Consider the following 27,461-nt stretch of genomic DNA (forward strand, 5'->3'; position numbering starts at 1 on the left):
CGCATGGAAAGTCAGGAATGACACGCACATAGCTGATCCAGCTCAGCAGAGTCGAAGTGCAGGAGTACCGTATTTCCCCGAATATAAGTCGCACCTTTTTACACTAAATTTCAAGGGTAAGAAAGGGGGTGCGACTTACAATCGAGCATGACTTGCTACTGAAGTCAATATATCAAAACAAGATGGCTCAAACCTGAAAATGGGGATGCGACTTATAATAAAGTTATATTCTAGTTATATTCTTGACGTTGTCAAGAAAGACTTACAATGCATTAATCTGTCGCTTCTGGATGCTGTGCAATCTGCTTCTGATAGAGCTGCTTGGCTCGAAATTGTTAACAGATGCGTTGACCTCATGCAATGAGTGAAATGCGAACTGTCATTATTATTATTATTATTATTATTCTAGTGCGACTTATAATCCGGGAAATACGGTAGTACTTACTGGTCGGCAAAAAAGGCACAGAAATTGCAGTTTTTTGCCAAAATTCTGTACTCACTCGAATAGTAGCCGGGGGCTTCTATTTTTTCATTACATTTTGAGGAGGCTTCTATTCAAGAGGGGCTTTTTATTCCCGTAGCTATGCAGAAGACGTTACTTCAGTAACGTCTGGCGCTAGCCAGGGTCCACACAGCTTTAATTTGGTGTTTGTGTGTTTGTGTCACGCCTGGAGCTACCGTATCTGTCCCATATCTGTGATTTGGTGTTTGTTTGTTTGTGTGTGTATTTGTGTCACGCCTGGAGCTACCGTATCTGTCCCGTATCTGTGATTTGGTGTTTGTTTGTTTGTGTGTTTGTGTCACGCCTGGAGCTACCGTATCTGTCCCGTATCTGTGACTACAAAGGTTCTACAGGATTGTACATAACAGCTGGCCACAAACAGCTGGCCACAATATTCGTCGTATTATGTATACGACTCCCTGATGTAGAGGGAGATTTGGAAAGAAAATTAATAGGGAGACGAGGAGGAAATAAAATTAGAATGGACGCTACAGTCCATTTCAAAACTATAGACGCGTAGTGTTTTGCAAAATTCGATGGGATTTATTTAAATATTTTTAGTTTTTTCTCCAGATTCCGTCTCTGCATCGCTTCACAATTCTGGCTATATACTTTGTTTTCGCTACAATTGAAGTTTATTTTTAGGCCAGGTTTTCCGGTTTTACATGTAATTTCTGTTTTGAAGGGTTTGACCAGTTTGTTTTAAGGGTTTGACCAGTTTGTTTCGGATTTTTGCTCCTGCTGAGACAGTGCTGCGCCCAGACCATCGCGGGTGCATTTTTGTACGGGTCCTGGTAGCCTCGTGGTTTCGATCCGTGATTTCCAGTACAAGTGTGGGGCATTCGAATCCCATCACGCCTCCTGCCTTTTTTTCTCTTCTTTTCTGCATGTTTTGGATCTTGTTGGGTGAAATACAGTAGAGATGATAATTATATTTTCTCTTTTTGATTTGATTTGAGCCTCCCTGTTCCCTTCGCCTGACACAACGAGTGACAGTGGTTTCACTCACGCCAGTTGCAAGGTGAGTTCGACGACGAGGATTTCGGATACTCAAGCGTCAATCAAAATCCAGCTCTTGTTCGAAGAAACAATGAACACGACTAATAATATCTTTCTCGGCATCACTGAGATTCTTACGGACCTTGGAAGCCATTACAGTGAGTCAGGCGCTCAGAAAATGCAAGCAAGAAGAAGATTCATTTGAGACTTTCATTTCTCACGGCTGTCGTGCGCTACAGTACGTACGGCTCGTACGTATGAGTTCACGCGTCTATAGTTTTGAAATGGACTGTAGTTGCGGAAACTGTGATAGGATGCGTCAGCAAAAACATACTTTGGAAGAGAGATCCCGTCGTCTCCAAAATAAGCGTGAACGGGCGATTCAGCGCCGGTCACAGGAAACGTCGGAAGAGAGATCCTGTCGACTCCAGAACGCCCGTGATCGGCAGAGTCAGCGCCGGTCCCAGGAAACGTCAGGACAGACGCAGAATCGACTCCAAAATAAGCGTGAACGGGCGATTCAGCGCCGGTCACAGGAAACGTTGGAAGAGAGATCCCGTCGAGTCCAGAACGCCCGTGATCGGCAGAGTCAGCGCCGGTCACAGGAAACGTCAGGACAGACATCAGGACATTTTTTTGCCTAGCTCATCGTACATAAGAAATGGTTTGCTCCCCACACCGGAGCTCGCGCTATTCCGCCGACTTTACTTGACACTTGACTGACTCACGACTGCCATCCAGAGCACACGAGAAGTCCATCGAACCTTCGACTCGGCAAACCTGCAAGAAAGCACCACTCCCTGCTCAATACACAGTGTTTCGGGGAATTCACCCCTCGTCAGTTGAGCTTGAGTAGGCTGAGGAAGATTGTGCCTGAAGAGCACGCAACCACTCGCAACCACTACTTAGCTCATCGTACATGTTACAAGAACTGATGGAAATGTTTTTTTTCCGTTGATTGGCTACATCATTGTATTGCAAAAACGTTTCAATCAGTTTGAATATGAGTTAGGCAAAGGTATTTGCAGGATCATTGCGGATTGTTATTTTTCTCTCACTTCATCCGCTTTTGGTTTGCTCCTTCTTTTCCTTTTTATCTCCTTATAATCGGATTTTCTGGCCTTTTTACATTGACCTGTTGAGCCAATGAGGTAAAATTATATTCCATACAATACGGTACAATACAATAATACAAAAATGTCCTTACCTTGATAGTGTGCTTGTGCTTTTAACTGTTGCTGGCGGCCGAATGCATGGTTGCCTGTGGAGCACATTACATAACTTTACTGTCTCCTGTAATACGCATCCTGTCCGACGGCAAAAGAGGCTGCAGATTTAGTTTTTCTGCGCGTTATCAGCAATGACTACTGGTCTTCAGCAACTTGGGTCTCCTGTAACACGCATCCTGTCTTTGCTTTCGTAATGCTAACATAATGCTCGGGATAGCACTTGCTACTGATATATTAAGTGGTCGTTGGTTGCTCCGACAATTTCATGTCTGGCGCTAGCTCTGTGGCAGACGGACCTCCGACTGGCGCTATCCCGTACTTGTCCCTATTACCGTAAATACACAAGGCGACAGAGCTAGCGCCAGACATCGATACGGTGTTGTACGGTAGAAGGATAGCATGTCGTACAACAATACGATGAAATTGCTGAAAACGCGCAGAAAAAATAAATCTGCAGCCTCTTTTGCCGTCGGACAGGATGCGTATTACAGGAGACTGTAAAGTTATGTAATGTGCTCCACAGGCAACCATGCATTCGGCCGCCAGCAACAGTTAAAAGCACAAGAACACTATCAAGGTAAGGACATTTTTGTATTATTGTATTGTATCGCGATATCGTATTGTATGGAATATAATTTTACCTCATTGGCTCAACAGTTCAATGTAAAAAGGCCATTAACGCACTCTCCACATACAGGCATGCACCCGGCTCAGAACACATTGTTTTCTGGTTGGCATATCAGGGATATTGGGCGGAGCAGCTGGCGTGCATGAGAAAGACAGGTCGGCCTGCTCTGCGCAGGAGCTGTGACCCGGTGCACACATAGTGTGTGTGAGAGAGAGACAGACAGGTCGGCCTGCTCTGCGCAGGAGCTGTGACCTGGAGCACACAGAGTGTGAACGAGAGACGGTCGGCCTGCCGTGGGCAGGAGCTGCGACCGGTAGTGATTGAAATGAGCCAGCTGCGGAGATAGACTGCCCTCACCCGATATAAGTATATTGACAAGAGTTGTACTGACACTGTTATTGAGGAAATTATGGTGACAGTGACGGAGAGATAGTGATCCCCAGTCGAATGGGGTTGGGAGGGAAGGGGAAATTGACACTGACGGACAAACCAGTGAACAGTCAAGTCGTCAGAAAGCAAAAGTGACAAAGGAGTCTCTCTTTTCTCCTTCTCTCTCTCTAAAGCAAGATTTGGAATGCATGCGTGGGAGAGTGGCGCGCGCTGCGCATGCGCATGTATAGCAATGACATCATAATCAGATGCATGATCATCAGACTAAGTATGAGTGGTAGATGTTCCACGTTCGTTAACAGGGCTTAGCGCACACGCTAAACCACCATTAACGCACTCTCCACATACAGGCATGCACCCGGCTCAGAACACATTGTTTTCTGGTTGGCATATCAGGGATATTGGGCGGAGCAGCTGGCGTGCATGAGAAAGACAGGTCGGCCTGCTCTGCGCAGGAGCTGTGACCCGGTGCACACATAGTGTGTGTGAGAGAGAGACAGACAGGTCGGCCTGCTCTGCGCAGGAGCTGTGACCTGGAGCACACAGAGTGTGAACGAGAGACGGTCGGCCTGCCGTGGGCAGGAGCTGCGACCGGTAGTGATTGAAATGAGCCAGCTGCGGAGATAGACTGCCCGTTCCCAATATCCCCAATATGGCATGAGAGTAATAATGAAATACGACTGGTGTATTGTGCTGTACTGACAGCAGCAATGTAAAGCTAAAGCTAAGCAGTTCAGGCATGATGTGGTCACTAACCCGCAGCTACCATTGATGACTTTGAACTGCAGCTAATTGACGTGACACTCGCAGGGTGTCAGCTGTAGCAGCCCGGATGTAGCGGTGGACCGCATCACTGCGCCATCTACCCATGATACGGATGATGTGTTCGGGGACACCTGCCATGGCCGCTGATGTTGCGGCGCCAATCCGGAAAGAGTGACTGGCATATGCACTCGGGTCCGTGACCCCACAGAGTGGCAGCAGGTTGCGCAGTTCAGAGGACACTGCATTTCTTGTAAGCGGCTGGCCATTAGCATAAGTGAACAGATGGTCGCCGCCGGGGCGAAACGCCAGGTAGTTTGCCATGGCCTGCACTGGGCAGATCAGTGCGTCCGTGCTGGCTCCAACCAATACTGTGTGGCCCGTGCTGTCGGGGTCCGTCTTAGATGAGCGCACGTTTAACGATAACGACCGCTGGTCAGTACTGATCGTCACATCACATCGCCTCAGGCCAGCAGTCAGTTCTCCACAACGGAAGAACCCATGAAACGCCAAGGAAAAAGCTGCCCTTAGCATGGCCTTGTCGTGAGGGTGCCGCATGCGTGGAACGGCAACATGCCGGCAGATCTCCCTGAGAAGTGGAGTGGTTATCGGCAGACGACGCTGTGTCGATGACGACCTGTCGATGCCCCGCAGGACCCTAGCGAGGAGAGTTGTTGGGCCCGACGGGTAAGCAAAGCCAAGTTCCACATGAAGGTTGCGGATTGCTGACATGTAGACACGGACAGATCGAGGCTGAAGAGTCCTGAACAACTCGGTAGCAAAATAGCACAAAGTAAAGTCGTCGCCCGGCAATGGGTTGCAGGCATGCACTTGGCAGAACTGGAAGTAGCGGGTCTCGGCAGTAGAATACGTCCGGCGGGAGGATGGTGCTATTGCCAGTGCTGCTAGCTGTAGCACGGAGTCTGTCAACGGAGAGTTGGCAAGACTGGCTGATCTGGCTCGGCTGCTGCTTCCGGGGCCTGGTGCCTGAATACCTGCAGCAAATTGCGAGACAATGCATCGGCGACAGTGTTAGTGACACCAGGAATGTGGACAGCTGACACCAAGAAGTCATGCTCAATACACAGCAGATACAATGCCCGGATAAGTGTCATGACTGGCGGTGAACGGCAGGTACCGGAGCGTATACAGTCCACCACGGCCTTGTTGTCACACTGAAACTGAATGCGTCGCCTGCTCCACTCCGAACCCCAGGTCGCGCAGGCAACTATGATAGCATACATTTCTTTGAACTCAATGTTCTCGTTCTCGTTCTGGGCTGTCCACTCTCCTCTCAGCCACCGGCCGTTGTAGAAGGCACCATAACCGTGAGTGCCGCTGGCATCAGTCTGTAGTTGCATGTCGGGGGCTGGCGTCCACTCATCCACCAGGAAGAATGACTTCCCATTCCATATGGTCAGGGCCTCTGCCCACCACAACAGGTCTGCCATTGCCGATGCCGAAATGCGTAGCCATTGGTGCAATGGTGTTGATCGAGTTGCTCTGTCCAGGTCGTACAGGCGTCTCAGGAATGTGCGACCAGCTGGTACAGCTCTGGACGCGAACGAGAGTTTGCCCAATACGGAGGCGAGGTCGCGTTTCTGAACCCGGCCGGATTGGACGAGGGCCGACACGGTGGTAGATAGCTTAGTCAGCTTTGAGGGTGGAAGGCGGATCTCCAGAGCCATTGTGTCCAGCTCTAAGCCCAGGAAGGTGAGAACCGTAGAGGGGCCGTCAACCTTCTCAGGTGCAACTGGGACCTGTAAATATGCAAACAGGTCCAGCAGTAGTAACTTCTGGTGCTGGGCAAGAGGAAGACTGGGAGGCGATACATTCAGGAAGTCATCTAGATAATGAATGAGATGGGGAAGGCGGCATGTGTCCTCCAGAACCCAATGAAGGGCAGATGCAAACTTGTCAAATATGTACGGAGCTGACCGAAGGCCGAACGGGAGGACTTTTTCGAAATAGTAACGACCATCCCAAGAGATACCCAACAAGTGCCAGTCAGAGGGGGCAACAGGGCATAATCGGAAGGCGTTTCGAATGTCCACTTTGGTCAGGTAGCAACCACGGCCTAACTTCATGATATAGGAGATAGCCGAATCGACAGTGTCATACTCCAAGCTGAATGACTCCCGGGAAATACCATCATTGACACTGCGGCCAGTGGGGGAGGATAGGTCATGGATGAGGCGAAATTTGCCATTGGATTTTGGGATCAGGCCCAAACCCGAGGTTTGAAACAGCTGATATGGCGGCTCAGCAAACGGACCAGCTGTTTCCCCAGCATCGCAACAAGACTGTAGGTACAGGGTGACAAATTGTTTATTGCAGAGACTAGACGGATGATTGACAGATTGAATGCATGATACCAGAGGAGTGGTGTGACCAATCGAGAAGCCGTTAAACATGCCAGCACATACATAATCACGAAACAGGGCATCAGGGTGAGCAACTAGCAATGACATCATAATCAGATGCATGATCATCAGACTAAGTATGAGTGGTAGATGTTCCACGTTCGTTAACAGGGCTTAGCGCACACGCTAAACCACCATTAAAGCTGTGTGGACCCTGGCAAGCGGCAGACGTTACTGAAGTAACGTCTTCTGCATAGCTACGGGAATAAAAAGCCCCTCTTGAATAGAAGCCTCCTCAAAATGTAATGAAAAAATAGAAGCCCCCGGCTACTATTCGAGTGAGTACAGAATTTTGGCAAAAAACTGCAATTTCTGTGCCTTTTTTGCCGACCAGTAAGTACTACCGTATTTCCCGGATTATAAGTCGCACTAGAATAATAATAATAATAATAATAATAATATTACTTCGAAGTAATAATAATAATATTAACTGGTTTGAGGGAAAGAGACAAACGGGAAAAGTCTGAAGAAAAAATTGACTGTCACCACCAGGACTCGAACCAGGGACCCTCGTTTGTAGCCAGCGATGCTCTAACCACTGAGCTATGGTGTAGTCGTCATCCCAGCAGAGGCCGTTCAACATTTTCTTCAGACTTCGTAACTCACACTTCCTGTGAATCCACACAGGCATATATAATAATAATAATTTTTTTGGTGTACTGATTTCGGTCGTTGTTGTGTCTGACTCTATTCCCAATATCTAATTCTGTGGTTGGTTTTCCAACTCATTGGGTTTTGTAGTTTCCATCATGAGTTTGATTCCATCGTGAGTTTGATTCCATCGTGAGTTTTGATTCTATTTGCTATTTTTCGTTCCATTTTTGAGCTCATATTTTATTTTCCTGATTTCTTCTCCAGTGTATGTTGTATTGCATTTTAATACATTATAATAATAATAATAATAATAATAATAATTTGGAAAGGATTGGGAGAACTTCATATTCAAAGGATCAGTCGGGGAAGTGAACTGCCTGAAAAGAGAAAAAAACGCCAGACCCACCAGGACTCGAACCTGGGACCCTGCTTGTCATGAGCAATGCTCTAACCACTGAGCTATGGGACCAGGCTGAACCTAGAAGGCGCTGACAAGTTTTTCACTCCAAAGGCAGCTCACAACACGTGCCACACATACTGATGGCACTTGGGTCTTTTTCCCTCCCCCAGGGGACCAACCACGGTCAGTTTCTGGAAACTACCAGAGGTGAAAGAAAGTGATTAAATTTGGAAAGGATTGGGAGAACTTCATATTCAAAGGATCAGTCGGGGAAGTGAACTGCCTGAAAAGAGAAAAAAACGCCAGACCCACCAGGACTCGAACCTGGGACCCTGCTTGTCATGAGCAATGCTCTAACCACTGAGCTATGGGACCAGGCTGAACCTAGAAGGCGCTGACAAGTTTTTCACTCCAAAGGCAGCTCACAACACCAATCCTTTCCAAATTTAATCACTTTCTTTCACCTCTGGTAGTTTCCAGAAACTGACCGTGGGCATAATCGGAAGGCGTTTCGAATGTCCACTTTGGTCAGGTAGCAACCACGGCCTAACTTCATGATATAGGAGATAGCCGAATCGACAGTGTCATACTCCAAGCTGAATGACTCCCGGGAAATACCATCATTGACACTGCGGCCAGTGGGGGAGGATAGGTCATGGATGAGGCGAAATTTGCCATTGGATTTTGGGATCAGGCCCAAACCCGAGGTTTGAAACAGCTGATATGGCGGCTCAGCAAACGGACCAGCTGTTTCCCCAGCATCGCAACAAGACTGTAGGTACAGGGTGACAAATTGTTTATTGCAGAGACTAGACGGATGATTGACAGATTGAATGCATGATGCCAGAGGAGTGGTGTGACCAATCGAGAAGCCGTTAAACATGCCAGCACATACATAATCACGAAACAGGGCATCAGGGTGAGCAGCTAGCAGTGCAGTTAGCCGAGGCACGTTGACTGGAGTGACGACGTCACTGGGAAGACTGAGAGGCCGCTCGGGTGCAAGTCTTCTTTGGGTGTTTGCCGCGGCATGACAGACAGACATGGGCCCGTCTGCAGGACGGGTATGTGCAGGCGCCGTTGTTGTAATTCCGGCAGATCTGGCGGCCATCGTGACGAGGAGCTGGGCTGGTGGCTGACTGGCTCCCGCCTGCGTGCTGCGCAAGAGGGAGCCCTCCACGAAAGGGGCAATGCGGGGCTGGAGATGGGTGCACGAGAGAACAACGCGAGCAGATAGGGCGCCCGCGGCTCGTGAAGCAGGACTGCCAGAGGTTAGGGTCCAGTTGCCGCCAGGAATACAGGTGCGGCATGGCAGCAAGACCAGCACGGAAACGACGGTCATAGGTCAGCCACGCGTCGGTCAGATAATTGTTGTTGGCCTCGATGATGTTGGCTTGGTACGCCAGCAAATCTGGAGCTTGGTCCGGCGACGCATCGACCAGGACTCTGGTGAACAAGGTGAAGGCCTCTAACCACGTCGCCAAGTCATGGACTCGGCGCTTGGAGGGCTGGGGAGTGGACGAGCTCTGCACCAGCTCAACGGACCTGCCGTTCACCAACGACAACTGCAGGACATCACTACTGCCGGACATGGCTTCAGGCAACAAGTCCCCAAATTTGACAAACTCACCTCGTGTGATACGTTCCCGTAGCCGTGGAGGGATGACGGGGAGTCCTGGAGAGCCGGCTGCGCAAGCCAAGTGCATCGGGGAAGGCTGCCCCAGCGGGAGAGGAGCTGATGCTGGTGCTGGTGCTGGTGCGGCAATGGGCGAGGTGGTAGGGGCGACGACGTTGGATTCCAAGCGCTCCACGCGCTCCAGGAGGGGCTGGATAACACCAGTCAGGTCGCTCAGGGTGAGAGGAGCGGGTTGTGACGGCGCAGGAGAAGTCACCTGGTCCGCATTGGCTGAAATGTGCCCATGAGCATGGATCACACGGGACCTCGCTCTCCGATGGTCTTGAGAATTCGCAGAATTCACAGCCCGCTGCGGATACGGGTATAGAGCTGGGGGACCGTCAGCGTCAGTGCCAGCAGCGCTTGCACCCCGTGAGGTGCTCCGTGTTCTTGGCATGTCCGTTAATTATGTAGGAAATTGACACTGACGGACAAACCAGTGAACAGTCAAGTCGTCAGAAAGCAAAAGTGACAAAGGAGTCTCTCTTTTCTCCTTCTCTCTCTCTAAAGCAAGATTTGGAATGCATGCGTGGGAGAGTGGCGCGCGCTGCGCATGCGCATGTATAGCAATGACATCATAATCAGATGCATGATCATCAAAGTAAGTATGAGTGGTAGATGTTCCACGTTCGTTAACAGGGCTTAGCGCACACGCTAAACCACCAGAAAATCCGATTATAAGGAGATAAAAAGGAAAAGAAGGAGCAAACCAAAAGCGGATGAAGTGAGAGAAAAATAACAAATCCGCAATAAATTCTGCAAATTGTTTTGCCTAACTCATATTCAAACTGATTGAAACGTTTTTGCAATACAATGATGTTGCTAATCAACGGAAAAAAAAACATTTCCATCAGTTCTAGTAACATGTACGATGAGCTAGGCAAAAAAAGCATAGCGTAGGGCCCTGAGCTTCCAAGCTCTCTTGTTTAATCTATACCAGTATCCCAGTGAAATCCCTAACATGCTCATATTGTGTATGTGTTTTCATGTTGTGATCTGTTTCAGGAATACAACATAGACCAGTATGGATGGAGCTCATACCCAGACATTGTCCTTGATGAGCGATCAGCAATTCTCTTTGTTCCCGCCTCCAGGATTGCGTGTAGCGTAGGCGCTGTGAGAGCTTTGATGAACTGCCTGGGAAGCCTGTTCCGTCAGTTCCACAACTGCCTCCTGATTGTAACATTCTATGAGCTAGCCCAGTGCCAACAGCTTGGTGCCAGTCATGACATGCAGTAAGACTGACTCAGTGTCGTTCTTTTAAAACACATCTCAGTTATCAACATGTACATGATTGTATTATCTAGTGAATGATCTTCATGCATTTCTGGCCGTTGAGACTTGACATGAGCATAACATGTTTGATGTGGCATGACCATCTGCTTACTCATGACTACACACACATGTTGTGGGCAATGTTGGCAAAATTATGAAGTCTATTCATTGCACAGTCTCAACTATCATTATAGGCCATGCCCGAAAATTTGGGGAAAGTACAAATGAGAACGGTTAAAACAGCGATGAGACCATAATATTATGGTATGATTGCTGAGACTGTGTAGAGTGTATGAATGACTGTGTCGGAGTTTGTGAATTCGTTAAAAAAGTGCATTTAGGACCAAATAATTCAAGAAGAATAGCAACTTTCAACCTCACAAAACCGGCTACTTACGACAAAAAAGAAGACTTTCCTCATGCCCAACCGAATGTCATTTTCACAAGGCCGACTGTATTGTGTCTTGTTCCATGCGTAGGGAAAGTGAGCAGTCACAGTAGAATGCCATTTTGTGCACATTATACGGGTAATAGCAATAATAATACAGTAGGTATCGGTTATAGCGTGGGTGTTTGAAAACGACTCTCTATTCTTATTTCCGATACTTGTTACACACGAGAAATCAAGTGTGACATATAATACCGGTATGCATGTGCGCAGAGGCAGGAAGGTCATTGTAACTGCAACGTAGTGCTACTGTGCATGCGGCTGTTCATTGTCCCATGGGCTTACCATGATTGTGACTATGCAACATGTGTTACATGGCCATAACAGTTGGACCTGCAGCACTGCGATGCAATGGGAGTCGGATCAGAACTGCATTGGATAGATGTTAAAGTCCATTCTTAGGACCGATATAGTCTACTATACGACAAAATAAAATTGCTTGTAAGAATAAATGTGTACTTGAAACTGTTGTGATCATGACAACATGAGAGTTCAGTCTTGGAGGCAGTATATTCTTTTACACAACCACGCTATAACCGATACGCACTGTCTACAGTTTCGCATGTCACTCATAACATGAGCTAACGCATCTGTTGACAGTTTCCTGCCATTGTTTACCTGGTTTACGGTCATGAGCTTGGGTCTGGACGTTGCTGATGGTAAGTTCGACACTCTTGAGATCTTTTCGGACAGTATCGATCCAACGCATGGTGGGGGGGGGGGGGGGGGCATCCGTGTGACTTCTTGATGTCAGAGGTGTCAGTGGCTAACATCAGTGCCTGGTATGATGGAGAGTTTGGGTCTTGTCGGACAACGTGGCCAAACCATAGAAGTCGACGTTCTCTGCAAATAGAGGTAAAAGCCATGTTCTTGGTGAAGCTCTTCATATCCCCACTAGGAGACAAATAGCACATAGAGACGATGTTGGAAAACAACAGACAGATGCTATCATGTATGTGCTCCGTCAGACACCATCTTCATGCACATGATTGTAACAACTACAACATAGAGACAACACAACAAAGAGGAAGAATGATTTCATGGAACAGATTACCCGATTGTTTCAAAGCACCGCTGAAATCAAGTAAAGCGCCAGATTACGACCAATCACCAAGATTACACCAAGATTACGTCCAATCACCAAGCCTGCACAGCATTCTGGTGATGAAGACACCATCAGCTGTGGAATGACCTGGCCGGAAACCAGCCTAGTACTGTCTGACATATAACTGCATGGCTGGAGTGCACCGAGCGGTAAGGATGGAAGTTAGAACTTTCCGGACAACTGATAGTAACATCACCAGCCTGTAGCTCTTCGGGACACCAGCAGGCGTGTTCGGCTTGAGCAAAGGAACTACAATTCCACACCGTAAGTCATCAGGACAGTGGCCGATATGTTGTATGGTATTAAAAAAAAGCAGAAAGCCAACCGGCAAGTACTTCACCGCCTGATTTCAACAGGTTGGCATTGACACCATCAATACGCACTGCTCCACTGGATCGTTTTCTCTTACATGACACGTGATCGTTGCCCAGGCCATGGCCAATAGGCGGTCTTCCCGCCGCGGGCTTATCAGGCCATCAGGACTGTTTGACGTCATTTCGGGAATTTCAGAACCGTTTGACGTCGTTTTGGGAATGATTCGACCTTTCGACCTCTGACCTTCCCTAATAATATTATGTTGCTTCGTGCTGTAAGAAATCAAATCAAGCACACTCTGTCTGTCATGATGGCTGGGTATTGCCCTTGCCTGCAGCCCTCAGGCCTACGGCCCTTGGGCTGCAGGCTCGGGCAAGATTCAGCCATCGTGACCTCCTGAGCGTGCTTGATTACATACTTCCGGATTGCTTTGGGGACTTCGGCAGGATCAAAGCTGGTGACGGGCACATTGTTGGGAGGCTGTGACGACAAAGACTTCGGTAGGTCGGAGCGATAAAATATAGAAGAATACATGTAGTATTCAGTAAAGTTACAGTCAACTTCGCTAAAAACGACTGCGGATATAACGACAATTTGCCAGTAACGACAGAATTTCTATGCCCAGACTGGGGCCAGAGCAATGTCCCATCTAATTGTAATACATATACCTAATGAGACTTCGGGTATAACGACACTTCGCGAATAAGGACACTTTTCTGATGCCCCGCCGAGTGTCGTTATACGCAAAGTTGACTGTATTCAAATTCCAGTCTTTATCAGAGATCATGCTGCCAGTGTCATCCTTCAGATGACTAGGAGACTGTTTTAATCCAGATTTGAGTTGCTGAAGCTGACATATGGCATTGTAGTAGGAATGGGGGTCGGGCCTTAGCGAGTTGACAGAGTTGGCTATGTCCTGGGAGAACTAGTCACCTTCTTGTCGTAGAATAGACCGAATGCGATGTAGTATCTCTGGACGCTCTTTCCTGAGCCTAACCCGGATCTCCTCCACAGGTTCAGCATGGATCCTGCTGTCGTGCACATGGAAATCCAGTCGATTGACCTGGGCCGGCGCCCTCAGCTCGTGCAGAACAGCGCTTGATCCGATGTGACCAGCGCGCTGCAGCATGTGTGTACTGCTTACCCACGGCTGTATGACCAGCGCCCTGGCCCTAGGGCCGCTAGACGTGCGACCGGATTTCTATGTCCACGACAGTAGCATGCAGGTCCTTCTGTTGCCTTGAGAAAGGTCAGCCACAGTTGGATTAGAGTTATGTATTGTACGGGGTGATGCCCATACTTCACCGAAACAATCGGGTAATTTGTTCCATGAAATCATTCTTCCTCTTTGTTGTGTTGTCTCTATGTTGTAGTTATTACAATCATGTGCATGAAGATGGTGTCTGACGGAGCACATACATGATAGCATCTGTCTGTTGTTTTCCAACATAGTCTCTGTGTGCTATTTGTCTCCTAGTGGGGATATGAAGAGCTTCACCAAGAACATGGCTTTACTTCTGGCATCGACGGCTCATTATCATGGTGGTGCTGCTAAATTCCCCATCTCTGAAGCAACTGTAATATCAACCCTGGAAATGAAGGTTTGTCCATTCTCACTTCTTGTACAGCATGCCAAGTGTAATTTCTAATTGGCCATATGCATGCGCAGCAGAACAGTAACTGAAGTGCCATTTTGCTGATGGTGTGCTGTGGCAACGTGTTGAGGTCGGCCGGAGAGTGCAGCGGTGTGGTGTGGTGTGGTGGTTGATAATAAACTGGACAAGGCTGAATGCTGCTGCTTACCCCTCTTGATTATACATGTATGTACCTGCGCCAGTCAAGTAGCAGCCGGTGGTGGAGACAAGGAGACTAATGAAGAACGACTGAAACTCGGCAGCGACATTTCGGGAAGATTCGGAATAGCTGTGACGCACTAATTTCAACTACAGGTGGATGTCAAGCCATGGCGCAGTGTCAAGAGCGAATGCCCCTTTGGGCCTCTCGAATGATATTTTGTGAGCATATGTTTGTCACTTCATTGCTAAGCTACGGCATTGTCATGGAAACTAAAGAATGGCTGTGACGTGACAACGGCGAGGTGCTGTGCTGTGTGATGAGGGAGTGGACGGAGTGAATGCCCCAGGGGCCTCTCGCGTTGCTACTTGCTATGCTTTGCCGCCTATCGAAATCACGCCTGGCTATCACTACATGTACTATCAGTAGGGTGTTCGGTGCCTCGAACCCAGGCGCATTTTGAGTGGAAACAGTTTTGTACGGGGTCCGTGGCACAATCGTACATCACTGTGTGCTTCTTGCCTTGGCAAGGTAAAATTTTAGCAGCTCAGGACGAGTTTGGTTCTTTGTTGGAAAGAGGAGATGTCTCTGCTGTTGAGACCGTAAGTCCCGTTTCCACACGACGAATTTTAGCAATGTTACGCCCTGCGCAAATTCAGGGTATCGATTTCGGCCTGTTCTGGGCCGGTCGCAACGCCGGCGACCATTCCATCGTCTTCAGCGTCGAAAAACTACGCAGTGTGTGAAATTTGGAGGCTGTACGATGCTGTCTTCTTGTTCTATGAGCGATCGATTTGCGCCAGGATACCAAATGTATGGAGTACATGTACATGTACATGGAGTTGATGGACTTGGCTGTAGTGCAGTTTATTTGTAGTTTCGCTGAGCTACCACATCAGATAAACCTCTGGTCGCTGTATCTGGAGAGTGGAGAAAGCCATTGTGCAGACAAATTGGTCAAGAACAGATTTCCTGCCAATGCTGCGTTCAATATGCAGCTGAAAATCTGCACAGAATTGACACTCTGAGGATTTGCAAAATTGCAGCGCGCTAACGCAGTGCAGCTACGCAATGACGTATGCACGTGTCCGGAGTACATTGTCATCCACATAGCATGGGCAATGTAGGGCCAGTGTATTTGTCGACTTTATAATTTACATCCAAATTACGCTTGCACAATCATCCGATAAATGAACTGTCTGTTGATTGTAAAAATCGTATGAGTGTATTACATGTGACGTGCGACACTAATTGCCCCGAAGTGCTGCACGCGCCGTATATGACTGGGAACAAGTTGTCCTTCTAAAGCTGACGATTAGCAGGACTGCTGCTGCCTTGGCCTGGCTGAAGCTTACATTGTGTTGCAATGGTGCAGCATACCTGTTAATTGGCTGCATGCATCCGGTCCCGCGGCGCAACATGCCCGGGTGCGGGTGCCGTCTCGGCTGAGTGTGTATGTTATTTTCTTGGATGCTTCATCTACATGGGGTAGACAACTGTAATCTCCTCCTGGTGATGCGTCTTTGTAGTACCCGTATTCCAATTAGCTTCAGCCTGTGAAGGGTTACATCTTTCGCATCTATTTCGACTAATTTGTATGCGTTGCTATGGTGGTTGCTATGGGCGTAATTTGAATTTGGCTATATGGAATACCAAAAAAATTGGTCAAGTGATGGAAGCTCTCTATTGGCTATCATCTGTGAAAATTTGAAAGACCCTGAACGAAATTGATTTTCACCTTGTTCTAGTTGGTTTTGAATTTCCCGGTTTTGTGCCACTGGCCTGCATCAAAACTGTTCCAGCAAAAGTGCCAACAAGCGCACTTCAAACGACCATAACTCTTGAACGCCTGGTCGGATTCAGACAAACCTTATATATTTCCCGGCTAGTTTATCCCACTCTTTCCAATGAGACTAAAATCGAGGAGATCGGAGCAACTTTCAAAATCGTCCGAACACCCTACTATCAGTGTCTATCACTAACACGCTTTATATTATCCCCAGTGTAGTATATTTTTAGCCCTAATCTTCGTGCCTTAAAGATGCACCATTATGTTTCCCTTTTTTGCTATAAGGGTGATGTTCACCATCTGTTAGCCATTCTACATTGTCAACCTTCACTGATGAGATCCTGATGATCGAAACAGCTGCTGTCTGAAGGAGCAGAGTACCTACTGAAGTGTCGTTTTTCTGATGGTGTGCTGTGGCAATACTTGTAGTATGATGTAAAAATCCCGTGTAGTTCAATTTTTGGTCCATTCTTAAAATTTGCTCCATGTTTGGTGCTATGGATGCTTGGTTATGTTTCTTGGTTTCAGATAGTGTACTCCAACACAGCAGAACAGTCAGCGTACTATATCCGAGCAGCAGGAGATCAAGCAAGAGAATCTAGCACTTGCTGGTCACCAGACAACTGGGCGAGACGATCATGGTTAACACCGGAAGTCAGCTTGGTAGGTTAACCAATACAGTTGTGTAGCAAATACTAGCAATTCATGTGGCTGGTCTGGTTTGGTCGCATACTTTTCAGTCATTCAACCTAGTTATGGCCAGGAAGAGACGAGTACCAAAAGCATCATCTGTGGTATGATTATGCTAGTATTGTACATGCAACGGCCATACCAGTTTTAAAATCCTCTGGGCCAGTTCTACATCACTCTTACCCGTAGTGACGCGCATTAAAGCGCATGTGCCTATATCCGTGCATAAGCGCACCCCCACATATAAGCGCATGAGCTTATAAGTGAACCCAAATCCTGCGACACACTGATGCCACCATAATACCATTTTTACAGGATGTATGTGCTATTTCCGAAGTCCACACTGGTGACTCAATTACAAGCGCATGCGCCTATATGTGAGACCAATCGACTTTCAAATAATATCAAATGAGCAAAATCTCGCTTATAAGCGCATGAGCCTAAAGCCTTAAATGTGGGTCACTACAGGGTGCCGTTACATTTTGCAATTTTAGCGAGAGGGGAGGAAATTCCACCACATCATGCCTGTTATAGGTCCACCTCACTTGTGTTTCTCCTCAATCCTGATGATGGCTCCTGGCCGAAAATTTGATTGAGATATTATTGTAATTTGCAGCGAAGAGATCACTTGGATTGAAGATGGTGTGTGTAAGGTTTTCCAGGTGTTCGTGGACATTATAGTGTAACTTGTAGTTCCTTGGTCCATTATATATTTTTTATAAAGGCAAAAATTAACAACAATACAATAACTAAAAAATCATTGACATTCATGTATCCAACAGCGGCGGCAACACAACAATGTCAACAACAACACCACTACCACCAACGCCAACACAATATCAGCAAAAACAAAAAATTCAAAGTCAACCACCCCTAGAATAAAGAGGGTCCGAACCGGGGATTTTTCCCCGTACGGTTCAAAGGGTCACAAGACCGGGACTCTGCCAACCGGTCTATGGTTGTAGTCAGGAGCACTGTGCGTCCTCGCCTTGTAACATGCCGTCGAAATCACAAACATATTCCTCCACTGTTTGGCCAGGTTTACGAAGTTGTTGGAACTTGGCCCATGCGTGGACAACATTGGTGGAAGGGCGGAAGTAGGTGTCGAAGACTTGGACTATCTTGTCCTACTCTTTTCTCTGCCTCCGAAAGTCCGAGTTGGCAGTCAAAAACTGACGCTGGGTCCAAGAGAATAGAGCAAAGTGGTCACCTGGGTTTCTTTTGGATCTGGATTCAATTTTTTGTTGTAGCACGCAAACGAGCAAACCCAGCTTCCACAATGCCCACTGGTCTCGTGGAAGCTGGAAATGAGCCATCACCGCTCACGGTCTACAAGACTGCAGGAAAACTAGTTCTGACACCATGTAGTGGTTGTGTAGTAGCTGGCCCCGGAGACAATCCCACTCACTCAAGTCAAAGCAATCGCTTCGTAGTTTACAAATAATTGTCAGGAAAGATATATTATACACACACTTGGTGCTGATGGAGTAAGAGGCAAACTAGGACCTGGAGATGAAGAGCTCAGACAAAGAGAAATCGAATCCAGCCTTTGTTAAATTTTGTCCAACATAAACCGTGATCTGACCAACAACAACATTACCATGATTACCATCTGAGGCTGAGGCTGACATCATCGTTGACGTGGCTGCTGGCGGGAGTGCAGTGGTTGACCCTCGGACGGCGAATATGGCCGCAGGTGTCAGCGACGCACTCGCGATCGCAGCGCCGTTCGATCGACGCTGCTCTTCGTCAAAGATGGCTGGCATTTCCAGAGCCCTTTGCACAGCTTGTGCTAAATTTTTGGGGCTGGCACTTCGGACATGTAGACGAAGCTCTGGGGACGGCAGATTATCGATGAACTGATTGACCAGTAAACGCTGAAAGAGATCCGTATTCTCTTGGCCTGGGTAGGCCCTCGACGCTAATTTCTGCAACGCAGACGCAAATTCCACCGGGCTCTCACTCGTCTTCTTCGTCCTCGCCCAAAACTCGGCCTCGAATGACGGGCGATGGGTTGAAGTATGCGGTCAGACGATCGCACAGCTCATCGTATGTGTCATTGGGATGTTGGGCCCGGAACATCTGGTAGACATGGAAAGCCCCCTCGCGGAGACGACAGGGCAGGAAAGCCAGACGTTGGACATCCTCGTAGCCGTTTGCCTGACAGGCGACGTTAAATTGGCCCAAGAACGTCAACCAGTCATCGCTGCTGGTTCAGGTGAACTCCGGTGGTAAAACTACAGGGCGTCCCAAACCCGCCGGTTGGTTCGGAGCTGCTGCTGCTGCTGCCTGAGGCTGTGCCATCTCGACAGGTAAATGCACTAAAGTAAGTTGAAGTAACCGGACACTACGAATATACACACAAACAGTTCACCGCTGCCACCAATGTAGTAGCTGGCCCCGGAGGCAATCACACTCACTCAAGTCAAAGCCCTCACTTCGTAGTTTTACCAATAATTGTCAGGAAAGAAATATTATACACACACTTGGAATGTAAAGAGAGTGAAGAGGCAACAAGAAAGCAAGGGAAAAAAGTCCAGCAACCGGCAGCCATGTTTTAGGTCATTAACCAATAAGCAATCTACGAAAACCGGTTGCCGACGAAATTCTAGAAACTTCTGGAACATTAGTATAATCAGCCAATCACAGTTCACAGCTCTGGAACATTCGGGAACATTAATACTAGCAGCCAATCACAGTTCGCAACAGACAGTCATACGGGTAAAGTGGAGAAATACGGGTTTAGCCAGACACGACTCATACATGACTCACGAGCGACTCACGGAAAGGGTAATAACATGCAGATACAGTCGTCCCTCTCTAATCTGGCACCTTTTGCTACGGCGTTTTCTGCTGGATTAACGAGGGTGCTGGATTATGAAATACTGCCCTCTGACCCGGCCCTACCCAACTGCATGCATGTATCATACGTCAAAACGCAGGGTTTTTCCGTGTCGACCCAAGTATTTGGTGCACGGCTTTATATTCTCAACTGTTCTCCAGGAATATACACAGTGATAAAGTGATAAAGTAAAACAGAGAACATATTCACATGTACTCTTGCACACATACGCACACACACCTGAAAATTGGCAGGACACTACTCCTTGCTAAAATAAGAAAGTATTGTGGACTGCTTAGCGTTGTCTCCTGGACAAAATTGACCCTCTTGAGAAGGCCACGCAAGCAGTCGACATCATGCAGGTCGAACGTTGTAGTTAGTTGTAGAACGTCAGTACCGTCGGTCAGTGTCGTGCAATGTTATCGCATGAGCTGATTGTTTAGTAACTGGTGGTGTTAGTGGACAGTATAGCGTAACTTGTAGTTCCTTGGTCTTTCTCCTTGTATACATTGAGTTAGGGTTAGGAAAAGTCCCAACAACCAACCGAACTGAACTCTCCCGCGCGAGGTCGAGGACAGTTGTCAACTGAACTGAACTCTGAAGTGGCCCCGCGCGCGCGGCACTGACCAGACTGGCCTAGCCTGGCCTGGCAAGGAGTGCACCTGTACGGTACGCGATTTACGACTGCCGGATTATCAAATCAAACTACGTGCAGTTTGAGCCATTCGTTTCAAAAAGTCACTGCCGGAGGCGGAATTCAAGTGCCGGATTAAGATGTAGGAATTGAACGAAAAAAATCGGTTTCGTCAGAAAGTGCGCCGGTTGGCAAGGGTTCCGGATAAACAAGTGCCGGATTAGAGAGGGACGACTGTACAAAATACGCAATGAGAGAAAAAAATGTAGCTGACTGCCTATCTTGGGGTCTACTGTGACTAGCTTTATTTACATCAACTTACAGGTGTGTGGGAACACAGAGACCGACCGTGAAAGGAATGGCAAAGCCGAGCAGGCGTACAGCTAAAGTACATATGGTACTGCATGTATCGGTATGCAGCATAGCCAGATGAATGCATACACGGACAACGAGTGACATAAAAGGATACAATGATGATTGAAGCAAGCACTTCGCAGTGGGATGTGCGTCCACTGCAGTGAATTCTTAACTGTGTTTCTCCCGCGGGCAGTTCACATTTTTTTAAACCTCAGTAGCCCCTTTATCACTTGATATTACCTGTTGAATGTTTGCTTCAGTCATACTAGCTTGGTGTAATATCATAGGAAGTTTGTTTACCTGCTTGCAAACCATTTTGTTTGAATTTTGTCTGTGCTGATAACTGCAGCATGAGACTTTCTTGCTCAAGTTTCCATTCATCAATTCCTTTAGGTAAGTTGTGTGTATATGCATGTGTGTTTGGCAGGTGCTATATCAGCAGCAGAATATTGGTATCCACGCTGCCAGAGCGCTCGTCTCTCCCAAGTGCCCGCTTTGATTACATACTTGTCTGTGTGGAAACTCTACGTGTAGGCTTGTATCACCGTATGATCCTGCAATGGCGTACTGAGCCGCAGAAACTGTTTGCAACTGTAACGTTACAATACTTCACGGCCATTTGATAGAGTTGAGGATCAACCTCCTGCAGTGCGGACATGACAATGGCACTGGGCAGGCATGAAGAAACAGACGCTGGAGTTGCGGTATACAGCACGAGATCTCTCGTCCACCCCATCCCACAATCACACCATGAAGGTGTTGAAGTGATGGGGTGCTCTCATGGAACTTTACAGTGACATCATGGAAGGACCTGTCCTGCAGTGAGCATAGGTGATTTCAGAGGAGTGTACCGTGCTTATGCATCTATAAATAAAAAATAATATGTACGTGTTAATGCGCGTTTGTGAGTGGAGGCATGTGATGCATGTGTATTGTTACATGGGTTACCTGATGCTTGTGCAATCTACGATCATGAACTCAGGGTTGCAACAGACTAGCCTTGCTCCACTGTTGTACTGTGTGCATGCATGTATGTATTTGTAGTGCACAGGTGATGCTGACTGCTGCTCCACTCAGGACGTTATTGGCAATGAGTGACGAGGAGCTGCTGACAACATGCCCTTGGATACCAAAAGAAGTCACAAAGGTACTTTAGACTTTGTACTGTCCTTGTCCTTATGATTTTCCTACAGATTTCGTAAAACAGAGAGGTTCCAGGCTGTGCAGTAGAGACAGATTTTGTATAGATAAATAGTTCGGTAGGTATACATGTATGTACATACGTACATAGGTAGGTGAATGGGTTAGTGTGAAAGAGAGTTTGCAAGACACGACTGTCAAAAAGACTAACGCATCGTGAACAGCAGAATATCACAGCAACTAGACTTATTTGAAACATATTTGACTTGGTTGAGGTGTAAAGGCCGGTTCACAATACAACTTTCTGTGACACGACATGCGATTTGCGACAGTTGTGACACTAAACTGCCTGTCGCGAGCTGTCGCGTACAGTTGCAATTCACCTGTCGCAGAAGTTGACGAAAGTTCAACTTTTGCGACATACACGAATGGAGTATAGTTTCTACACTGGGTGCACATGCAGCGCACGTGCAGTGTACGTGCATAGTACTACTAGTGCATAAGGATGTCGCAAACATGAAAAAATATTGTGAACCGTATGTCGCTGTCGCAGCTCATCGCAGGTGTCGCAAGTCGCATGTCATGTCGCAAGAAGTTGTATTGTGAATCGGCCTTCAAACCAAATATGACGGCATGCTGATCAATTTGACATGCATGTTGTGAGACACGCATGCCTTCCTGTATCAAGAGGAATTCTGTCATGTCAGGACAGATTCCACTGCACCAAGGGTGTCCGATAAAAACACAGGTTTTACTGTACTTCGAAGAATCGTTTGACCCAATTTGCTGATATGATGCGTTTGGTAAAGTGTGAGGAACACAATAGTGTCCTGTCCGCTTTTGTAATGCGTTATTCGGCCTCCTTTGTTTGGTTTGTGTTCATATACTTTGCGGTTTGCAGGCGTTCTTCTCAGCAGTAAATTTTCAACTTGATGGTAACAGTGGATTCATTGATGTTGATGAAGCAGACCCGCAGCAACCAGCAGCTGAAGGTCATCCCCTCAAAAAGATCACGAATACCACCATGACGAGTGCCCAAATGGCGCATGCCGCAAATGCGCCCAGGGTCTGGAAAGGAGCTAGTGCTACATTGGATACTGAGCATGTTGGGCCAGCAGGCACACTACAACGGGGCAATGGAAGTAGCCATGAAGTCAAAGCTTTCCCACGTCCTATACCAACCGATAGAGTGAGTGACGGAAATAACGAGGACATTGATGGCAAGCAACCCCCAAAGGACTCAACCGGGGCAAGTGACGACTTGCAATTACCTGATTTCCCAGACGGAACATCTCCTTATGATTATGGTGAATCCAGTGCACATAGCAGATATGGAGAATGTAATGACCATGCCTGCAATCAAGTTTCCAGTATGCCACTTTGTTCATCAGAGGTGAATCAGAAGCATACACAAGCGCCGGTTCAGGATGATCCATTTTCTTGGAAAGGCCACATGAGAGGTCATACAGCACCTCTGGCTTACCCTGTCAGTCAGCAGCAACAGCAATCCAGGTCAGACCGGGCTATTCCCAGTGCACTGGGTAGAATTGGTCAGTTACCAATCAACAGTACTGAGACACACGTTTGGTCAGGATTGTCTTCAAGTCCAGAACGGCGTAGGGCAAAGCGATGTGGTGTTGAGATGAGGGACCACATGAGCCTACTGTCATCCAAGCAACACATGTACGACGCTGAGTCAATGGATGTCTCTGGGAAACGGCGAAGAGCCACAGCACCTCTGCGTGTTGGTCATCAGTTCTCCATCAGTACGCTTCGTGTAAAGAGTGCAGATAATATTCAAGATGATCAGACTTTCCTTACGTCCATGATGCGCAATGGAGATAGGTGGTCATCACGGCATATTCAGAGTGGAAATGGCAACGATCATCGGGCTATGAATCAGCTGGACGCTGGACCCAGGCAAGCAGTACGAAGTAGCTACTTTGACGAACACTTTGAGAAAATGGCCACTGTTCAGTCTGACCTTCCCTCCTGTGAAGTAGAGCCTGAGGATGTTGGTGCTTTCAATGAACAGCATGCCGAAAAGTCGGTGTCAAAATGCAATGTTGGTCATAGTGCCAAGAGGGTAAGCGAGCGTCTGCTGTTCAAGATGGTGTTGTAGCTCAGACTTTCACGCTGGGGTTTCATGGATGTACTTATTGAAGGTAGATTTCCTTAGGGCTAAACTATAAAAGGGAAATCTAATGACCGGACCAGACCAGAAAAGAAGTTTTAGCGGAGATATAGGTTTTATGGAAGGCTGGGTGCAAGAGCCAACAATATTCTGTAGGAGAGAATTTGCCTGTGGTAGTCGACCATGAAGGCGGTATATTCAGCTTCTTATTATTGGAATTCGTATTGGAGGGTGTCCCTTTTGCACTCATCCATGGGTTGTTGTCAGATCCGTGTTGCTATTTCAGTCTGTTTGCCTACGCACATTGCAGGTCCTTCTGTAGCACATACTCTCACTTTCTGACTTGATGATTGTATGTAAGTTCGTTTTGACTAACTAAAATTGCAGAAACTTGGAACTGAGCACGTTACCCAATATAGTCTGTGAGTGTGTAGTAGAGTGTCCTGTTCTCACTATAGCTGTTGTAGCCAGGCAAAAGGACAGAGGCAAAGCACATTGTTCTTTGGCAATGCTCATCTTCTATTTCATAGAAGCCAGTGTGGACAGAGCCTCATGTGGACGAGTGCAATGAGATGGAAGGTTAGTAGCCTTTTTGTGCATAAGGGCTCTCTAAGTTCAACCCGGTGGTTTCAAGTTTGGTGAAAAATGAAAATACCCGGAAAGAAGCAGCATGCAGTCATGAGTATGAAACTATTTAGTGCTGGTGTTTCCTTGTTGTTGCTAGTGTTGTAGTTGTAAATCTAACACTACTTCTCCATCACTGCATCAGCTCAACCGCCACCACTGGACTGCCTTTTTACACTCTTTTTATTGACGAATAAACAAGAACACGGAAAACGACTACATCTTGACAAGACGACAGACCAAAGACTAGCTCACACAGTTTCGCGCATGCGCACAACACCACCGACCAATGACGCGTGTCCACAGCGACCAAGACGAAACAAACACGTGACACCAAATCTACCACACTAGCAAACCAAGCAAGCATAGTCATACTTCAGAATGCTTTCTCCCCTATGTGTTCCATGCTGCCAGGCCCAGCTAGAAGATATACCTCCTGGTGCAGTTCATCCACTGCATCATCTACCAGCACTGGCAGGTCACTGTCGTACGAAGCTGTCCCGTCACTTCCAGGCGGACAAACGCGGCTGGTTGTGCAGCGGGACACGTAAGCAACTGCCTACTAGTAGTGTACATGACATTGTATAGACTTATTAGATAAACCTTGTTTGTTCTAACACCTTGTTACATGCTGTCAACCAACAATTTGTATAGACTTTTACAGCAGTGACGTCACAGAGTGAAAATCACGGGATGCTGCACACATTTGCAGATGAAATGGAGCTGCACGAAAATTAATTTTACCTGTGTACTGTATAGTGGCAGTGCAAGAAAGAACTTTTCTTCTGCTTCGTTTCTGACGGCGACTGGGTTCACACTCATGACCTTGCAATTTAATGGTATTTGCCATATGGCTATCATAGGTTAGTTACGCAACACATCAAGAACACAACAATAGTTATAAATCACGACGCAGCAAAGATCCAAACCAAAGCAGGTACAGCAGTTGACAAGGAGAAACACAACCAGAAAGCCAGTGAACAAAACAAAGGCAGCATAAAAGATAAAGGACAATGCCTATTCAGCGATTGTAGCCACATGCGCTGTCCTCTTGCAATCCAGTCTATGCTGTAGACCGTGCAATCCCGCCGTCTCCAGCCCCAGTCCACAACCAACTGCCAAACACCTCATTCTGTCTCCTTTCTTCCTAACGTCTCTGTCCTGTCTCCGACCAGCTCCTTCTCTTCTTCCACTCAACCATGACAACTGACCATGACGACGACAACAAACGGACTCATCCTCTGCGTCTTAGTCCTGGGTTTTGGCACCACATTGTTATGGAATTGCGGCTATTCCATGCCTCAGGACGCAGGACCACAAAGCACAAGTAGTAGTAGTTTGTTACATTTGGTATTAACTGCGACAAGGCCATGACGGAAACAAGGACTGGTCAAAACAGGGACGAACAAGAAGACTAAAGAAAACAAGACTGAGGACTAGCAAGTCACACATGCTCATAATCACATGCACATGCAAGACGAGAAGCAGTTTGGGGAATGTCATCACACAGGAAAACAATAAATCACTCTACAACCCCCACACATATTCCACACCATACTCACACGCAGGCGCGTGCCCTGTATGGGTTCCTGGGTGCCCGGAACCCCCCCCCCCCTTTTCGCTCAAAATGCAGGATTTTGCTTCCATTTTTTGAAAAAATTCTGGGGGAGGCCCCCCGGAACCCCCCCCCCCCCCCCCCCTTGAAGGACACCGGCGCACGCGCCTGCACACGTACACTAGACTATAACTATAATGACATCAGACATCGGACTCTACCAGAGGAGACCCATAGCCCTAGCCTAGGCTCACAGACTAAGACAGACACCGAAATTCGCTTTATGTGCCGTGTCCTCTCCCTGGATCATACTTCATGGCTTTAGGGAGCTCTTCGTGTAACTCAACCTCGATAGCCAAAATGGTAATGTCCCCGTGTGACTGAACTCATCGGTTGTTTTGTTGTTTGTTTTGTTTGTATTCTTTATTTAGAGTGGGAAGTCCAAAACAGGCCCTAGCCTAATAACAATGGTCCCACTAGTGAGGAAATGCTGTATATCTGTGCATAAGGATCAGTGAGTGTAACAGCAACTAGTAGGGAAAGAGAAATCAAACCACTAACAGAGAAAAGGAAAGAAAAGTACGGTCTTGTACCGCAGTCATACGACGTATAGGCCAAAGTAAATGTGTCATGCAACTCCATTCATCTGCGAACGTATACATTATTTCGTGCTGTTCACCCTGTGACGCCATGGCATGTCAGAACCAGCTCCGTTAACATTGCGCTACTTCTTGCCTGATTGCTCCATATTGTTAGTTTTTCGGTGCAGCAATGCTCCCTGGGGTGAATGGACCGTTTCCATTTAGTACGCATGCCTATGTTTCTGTTTTTGTGTGAGCCACGTCAAACACATACTTGGATTTGGTCCTGCGTGCCTTGTTCAGTTCCAAACCAGGGCTTAGACATAGGAGAGCTTGCTGTGAAGTGTTATACAGATACGTCAAGCATTGTTGTTTATGTCTAAATACTCGTAGCAAGCACCCAAGATCTAAACTGGTGGTTCTGCCCAGGCTATTCAATTTGTTTCTTGTTTTCTGTAATACTTGTATTTGTAAGCTGGTGGCACACTAGTGTGTGCTATGCCTAATTCCAGGACAAAGCATCTTTATCCAATCAGTTCCCCATCTTTTCTCTGCTGGCATGTACTTCAAATACCA

The 27,461-nt window shown here is 47.3% G+C and overlaps 3 protein-coding genes across 3 annotated transcripts; 1 reads left to right on the plus strand and 2 right to left on the minus strand.

Annotated features, from left to right (window-relative positions):
* Positions 1-4,510: 4,510 nt before the first annotated feature.
* Positions 4,511-5,242, minus strand: LOC135807888 (uncharacterized). Its single transcript, XM_065321261.1, has one exon. It carries the CDS (start codon positions 5,240-5,242, stop codon positions 4,511-4,513), a length of 732 nt encoding a protein of 243 aa, XP_065177333.1.
* A 194-nt stretch (positions 5,243-5,436) lies between these two features.
* On the minus strand, positions 5,437-6,981 carry LOC135807904 (uncharacterized). The gene has a single exon (XM_065321262.1). It carries the CDS (start codon positions 6,979-6,981, stop codon positions 5,437-5,439), a length of 1,545 nt encoding a protein of 514 aa, XP_065177334.1.
* A 3,751-nt stretch (positions 6,982-10,732) lies between these two features.
* On the plus strand, positions 10,733-27,451 carry LOC135805733 (uncharacterized). Its single transcript, XM_065319820.1, has 8 exons — positions 10,733-10,837; positions 16,857-16,991; positions 21,201-21,244; positions 21,896-21,998; positions 22,893-24,077; positions 24,656-24,704; positions 25,164-25,296; positions 26,736-27,451. The coding sequence occupies exons 4-8, from the start codon at positions 21,906-21,908 to the stop codon at positions 26,764-26,766; spliced, it is 1,491 nt and encodes a 496-aa protein (XP_065175892.1). The 5' UTR covers positions 10,733-10,837; positions 16,857-16,991; positions 21,201-21,244; positions 21,896-21,905; the 3' UTR covers positions 26,767-27,451.
* The last annotated feature ends 10 nt before the right edge of the window (positions 27,452-27,461 follow it).

This window comes from Sycon ciliatum, chromosome 1, assembly GCF_964019385.1.
Source record: "Sycon ciliatum chromosome 1, ocSycCili1.1, whole genome shotgun sequence".
NCBI classification, from domain to species: domain Eukaryota; kingdom Metazoa; phylum Porifera; class Calcarea; order Leucosolenida; family Sycettidae; genus Sycon; species Sycon ciliatum.